Source organism: Vanellus vanellus (assembly GCF_965231255.1).
Source record: "Vanellus vanellus genome assembly, chromosome: 1".
NCBI classification, from domain to species: domain Eukaryota; kingdom Metazoa; phylum Chordata; class Aves; order Charadriiformes; family Charadriidae; genus Vanellus; species Vanellus vanellus.
The window spans coordinates 85693271-85699270 of record NC_138905.1 but is presented as its reverse complement, the minus strand read 5'-3'; the positions used below and the strand labels follow the sequence as shown (position 1 = coordinate 85699270).

At 51.8% G+C, this 6000-nt stretch overlaps 2 protein-coding genes across 2 annotated transcripts; one reads left to right on the top strand and one right to left on the bottom strand.

Moving 5' to 3' along the window:
• Positions 1-609: 609 nt before the first annotated feature.
• Positions 610-1119, top strand: LOC309683707 (histone H2A-like; the record flags this gene model as incomplete). The annotated part of the gene is made up of 1 exon (XM_082498029.1): positions 610-1119. One exon carries the CDS (start codon positions 610-612, stop codon positions 1117-1119), a length of 510 nt encoding a protein of 169 aa, XP_082354155.1.
• Positions 1120-4920: 3801 nt separating this feature from the next.
• Positions 4921-5841, bottom strand: LOC309671583 (olfactory receptor 10R2-like; the record flags this gene model as incomplete). The annotated part of the gene is made up of 1 exon (XM_082482856.1): positions 4921-5841. One exon carries the CDS (start codon positions 5839-5841, stop codon positions 4921-4923), a length of 921 nt encoding a protein of 306 aa, XP_082338982.1.
• Positions 5842-6000: the final 159 nt, after the last annotated feature.

The window sequence follows — 6000 nt, the reverse complement described above, 5'->3', positions numbered from 1 at the left end:
GAGCTGAGAGACCTGCGGCTGTTCAGCCCGGAGAAGGCTCAGGGGTGTTGCCCAGAGAACTTGTGGAGTCTGCACCCATGGAGCTCTTCAAAACCTGATGGGGCCCGTGTCTGGGCAGCCTGTGGCTCTGGTATCCCCTGACACGAGGAAGGAGGCCCTCTCCCCAAGCGTGGCAAGGTGGGTTTGGGTTGGAGGGGAGAGGGAAGGGGTGAGGGGAAAGCTATCGCAGGGCAAGGAGGAGGACACAGAGGAGAGGAGAGCGCTCGGCCTCGTAGCGGCTCCCCCCATGCCAAGCGCTGGCAAAGGCTCTGTCGTGGAAAACAGGAGCGGAGCTGCGGAGCAGAGCTGCTCCCTGAGATCACCCACAGGGTCGGAGCCAGCGGGGATGATGTCAGAAGCAGAGAGGTGAGGTCACAGAGGAAGTCCCCGGCAGCCAAGAGGGGCCCTGGCTCCCGCTCGCTGCCCAGGAGAGCAAAGGGCCAGAGCCTGCGCAGGAGAGAGGCTGAGCCGGAGCCCTTCTTCGGAGAGGCTCAGCCAAAGCGGGACCCGTCCGAGCCAGAGCACGTGGGGACGCCCTGCCAGGACAAGGCTTGGCCAGACGCAGGCAGCATGTTCGGAGCAGAGGAGGTTTGCACGGCACCGGAGCAGGAGAGGGAGTTGGAAGCGACATGTGCTGGGGGCCCCCCCGAAGGCAGCGCAGCAAAGGCCAAAAAGAGCCGCTTCTCCCGGTCCTCGCGCGCCGGGCTGCTCTTCCCTGTGAGCCGCATAGACAGGCAGCTGCGCAGAGGCCACTTTGCTGAGCGCTTTGGAGCCAGGGCCCCCGTCTATCTGGCTGCGGTGCTGCAGTGGGTGACGCACGAGACCATGGACGTGGCTGGCAGGATCTGCAAGACCAGCAAGCAGAAGCGCATTTCTCCATCGCACTTGCAGGCGGCGCTGCGAAAGTGTTCCGTGCTCAAGCGGTCCCTGCGAGGGGCTGCAGTGCGCAGGCGCCGCAGAAGGGCCGGTCCCCGAAGCCAGCACGGGGCCTCAGCCTCCAAAAAGAAGATGACCAAGAGTACGAAGAGGTGTCCCAGGCAAAGGGCTCCACCTGCCCGTGCCACTGCTGCTGTCAAGTGAGAAGAAACCAGAAGCTCTTGCCCCACACTGGCACGGCAAGGGCTGCCGCACCTGCAGGGCTCTTGCCAAATCCAGCTACGGGGTCTAAGGGTACAATAAAAGCTCTTGCAATGCCGTGTGGGACATGGGGCCTCTTGTGCTGTGTGTTGCGCTAGCGTCTCCTGGCTGGCCAAAGGCAGCAGCTGGACGCAGGCAGCAAGCTCTGCAAATGGAGGCTGTAGCACAGCCCTTGCTGAGAGGGAGGGCAGCAAGCTGCCTGGAGGGCAACTGGCCCTGACGGGCAGCTCCATCCTCCAGCGCACATTTGCACTTGGGCTGCGAGCAGCTGCGTGGAGGAGGCATCTGCCCCCCAAACCATGGGTGCCTGCTCTGAGGAGTGGTGTTTGTGAATGTTTCTGGAAGAGCAAGGAGACCTCTTCTTGTCTTTCTTATGCTGTCCCAAGGGGAAATACGGGAGAGAGAGTACGTGCCCCACAGTACCTCCACATTTGCCCTTCCTTGGTGGGGAGGGCAGGAATTTCAATCTTGTTCTGCTAACTCATTCCAGAAGTGGTCTCCAGTGGAGACAAGGAGAAAGGTACACCCTTCTTCCATTGTCTTTAAGCCTCAGAGACAATATGTAGTGCATAAACACATAAGACATGTAGGAAATGATCTGAGTGGCACCACAAACTTCTTGTGGCTGATGTAAATGATACTGATATAAATACTGACACTACGGGTCATTTATAAAAAAAATCCCAGCTATTCCTGAGTAATAATCAGTGCTCCAAATGCTACAAAGTCACCTACTGCAATGCTAGGAAATTTAAAATATTTTCAGTATGTTAGGGCAATCAAAGTTCAAAAAAGGACAGCCCGCCCCTGGAAATCTGAAAAGAAGTGGAAATAACCAGTGTTTTGGTTCTCCCCTTTCCTGGTGTTGAGGCGTGTGGTAGCAGATAACCTGGCATAAGAAAGAGATACAGGAGAGCGTGTCCTTAAGTTTGACCCCTACTGAGGTGTCTTAAACAACTGCATTACAATTTCTGTCTTTAAAATGGATTTTCAGATTTTTCAAGGGTGAGGTTCTCTCTGACCATTTCTTTCCAACAAGGATTTGCTTTCTCTTTTTGTATATAACCATATTCCCTGTTTGTTTAATCACAAGGTATTTTTTCTAGCTATGGGACAAGATTGCAGTGGAGGAGGGGAGAACGGATGCTGACTCGGAGACTTTCCAAGGCCAGGCCTTTTTACTGCTTACAATTTCTCTGCCAATGGGCCGGTTGACTCAGTGTCTTCCAGATGTCGCTGCCTATTCTTCCTGACATGAGAAGAACAGCACTCTTTCTCATGCGTGGGCATGACGGGGGGCAGCTGGCATCTCTAAACGAGAGGGTTTGTTTCCACTTTGTGGGGCACTGTGGGAGAACCCTTAACAGCAGGACTGAGCTGCGAATGGCGGATGTGGTCACAGGCAAGCTTTGGCAGAGCGGAGGGACTCAGAGGGGGCACGTCCATACCTGCTGTAAATGGCCTCAGGCATTATCAGAGCCTTCAAGGCATGTGGAAGGAGAAAAAATGGATGGAAAGGAAGAAAGGAAATGGGTGCAGAGAGGAAAAGGGCTCAGGAATGCTTCAGAGTTGCAGATTCGACATTTTGGACAAAAGGGGATCCTGGCGCTATAGAGAGAATTTTCTGGGGCAACGTGGGAGAGCAGGAGGGAACAAAGTGCCATGTTTGCTGGGGCAAGACAGAGGAAGAGCTAGAGGTAGTGACCGGGAAGACCGCTCTGTGTTGTACCTTTCATGCATAAAGACGTGAGATGGGGCAGTTTTGGTTTTTCCAAAAGGGTGACCCTTGTTTCTTGATCCTGATTGCAGTTTAGCAATCCCAACCACAGTAACACATTTTCGGATTCAGCGTAACACCAGCACACTTTTATTCCCGACAAGCTGACATTGAAATAAATGCATAGAAGCATTTGTGTGTGTGGCTGCAAACAGGAGAAGGGTGGCATTTATTATGGACATGAGAGAGCACCAGGCAAGTGATGAGGTGTGTTCCTCCCGTACATGGGTGGTACCAGCCTGCTGAGGGTCCCTGGGTGGGTAGGCAGGTGGGAGTCACAGGTAAAGCCTGGAGCGCCCTTCTGCTAATGCAGAAGGGGAGAGCTGCAGACAGGGCGGTGCTGGCTGCCCATGGCCAAGGAAGGCAGAGAAAGCAGAGGTCATCATCTGTCCTTGTCTTGGCAAGGAATGGTCTCTTGTTGCACTGGCTTTGCTCACGGCCCTGGGGGCTTCACCAAGTATTCCCTGGGGGCCCTGCGCAGACAGCCCCTAACATCATCACCAGCAGACATGTAAATGTTTTGCAAAAGAAGACTTCTAACAAGCCCCACTGTGGCCTGCGTTGCAGCACAACAACGGCACTGGGAATCAGCCGTGCCGCTTGCAGAAGCCCCATCAGACTTGTTATCATTGAAACACTTAATGACACCTCGTGCGGCTCCTCTCCGGGCACCATGGGGCCCTCCCCTGTGCCGTTTGGGCAGGCAGAGCCTCAGCCCGCTGGCTCCATTACCCAAAGTACTGAGTAGGACCGTGAGCCCATACGCTCGGTTCAGGCTCTGGCAGGGTGTTGCCTTCATGAGATATTGGGCACAGCCACCGCTGCTGCTGTAGCACTTGTTGCCCGATTGCTGTTAGATAAAAATTGGGATCTCACCCTTTACTTAGGTCAGGTTCAGTTCCCTTCTCAGCCATCTGCAGAGATCTACTGCTCCCTCAAACTCTACCATGGCTATGCGCGGCCGGCCCACCCTTTAGGTATGACAGTGTTTTGCTGGGTGGTGTAACTAGGGCAGATACTTTTGATGGAGGAGAATCAGAGACGGGTCAACTCCCTGGCTGGACATAACAACAGCTTTGTCTCTTTCCCATCAAGACAACAGGTGTGGTCTCAATAGCAAGAGCAAGTCACAGTCATTGTTTTCCTCTTCTCTGGCCGCGCTTCAAGTTTTTGACTAACTTACCGACACAGAGTGGAAGGCTGTTTCCCTGCGTTCACAAAACTGGTACCCTGCAGATGAGCAAGGCATTCCTCAGTCTCACACCAAGGTCTGGATGAAACTCCAGGAGCTTTGTTCCCGGAGGACAGGCCATCATCAGCTGGGCTGAAGGAGGCTCACACTTCATTGAATGGTACTATAACCACCTAGGTCGTAAAGACAGGACCATTCTTCTTCTTCCTTCTACAGTGTGGGACGAAATGAGGAATGAAGGAATGTTCTTCAGGACTGCACTAGTGAACTCAAGGCCTGGCAAGAATGATGCAGTTGTGCAAAGGAGCAGAAAGCTTCAGAGATGGGGTGCTGGGCCAGGTGACCCCCAGAGGTCCCTTCCAGTCCAACTTCTTCTATGAGTCTGTGTGTGCAGGAATTATCTCTGTCTCTCAAGTGAAATCCAACGTGGGGATAACAAAGGATGATAAATGCCGTGCAGCTCTCTTGCAGACCAAGTTGTCCAAACATTGAAGATACCATGCTAATCCTTTAACTCTTCAGTATATCTCTATGGTCTTTGCAGCTCCCTGACCAGCTCTAAACAGTAAGCAACATAGCTGGCAGCAAGCGGTGGCTGCAGGTCAGCTTTCAGCAATGCGGTTTCTCCTATCACGGATTATCATAGGATTATCCAGTTTGATATGCAGCATTACTCCAAACTGAGGTGCACTCTGCTTTTTCAGTGCCAAACTACAAGAACAGCCATCTACCTGAGGGGAGAGCCCATTCACACCAGAACTTCAAGGAGCATCCTTCACCTCACCCACGTGCACAATTTTCTTCCCAGGCTTTTCCGAAGGGCCAAGTGCACATCCTTGTTCCTCAGGCTGTAAACCACAGGGTTCAGCAAGGGAGTCACCACAGTGTAAGTGACAGAGATCAGAATGTCTTCCTGTAGGGAATAGGTGGATTTGGGCCTCAAATAAATGATGGAGGCGCACCCAAAGTGCACAAGCACCACAGTGAGATGGGAGGCACAAGTGGAAAAGGCTTTACGTTTCCCCTCAGTAGAGGGGATCTTGAGGATGGTGTTGAAGATCAAAATGTACGAGAGAAGAATCAGTAAGAATGAGCCAAACACAACCACGATACAAAAAATGAAAATTACGGTCTCAATTCCATTATTTTCTGTGCAAGCTGCCCGAATGACGGGAGCCATGTCACAGAAGAAGTGATTAATTTCCTTCCCTCCACAGAAAGGCAATGTGAAGATAAAGTAGGTAACTGTCAGGGACAAGGTGAAGCCAGTCACCGTTGCAAAGGCCACTAGCTGACTACAGACTCTGTCGTTCATGAGGACTTTGTAATGTAAAGGTGTACATATAGCCACACATCGGTCATACCCCATTGCCGTTAGAAGCATACAGTTAGTGCCTCCAAAGCCAAGGAAGAAAAACATCTGAACAGCACATCCAGTGAAAGAAATGGACTTTTCTTCTGTTATTAGATTTACCAGCATCTTGGGAACGACAGCAAAGGTATAGCAAGTTTCTGAAAAAGAGAGGATGGAAAGGAAGAAATACATGGGGATGTGAAGATGACGATGAAGGCTGATAATTGTCATTAGCAGGACATTTCCAGTGAGGGTGACCAGGCAGGTCACCAAAAAAAGGACAAATAGCAGAATCTGCAGATCCGGGAAATCTGAAAATCCAGTCAAGATGAACTCCACCATCTTGGTTTCATTCATCATAAAGCTTCTGATCTAGAAAGAGCTCCTTGACAAGAAGAAATATGACATGAATGGTGAGAAAAGTAACAAACCCACTTCCCCTTCATAGTCCCCAAAGCGTGGGGGATTAAAAGCACGGAGTGGTCCTCTGACACAAATGGA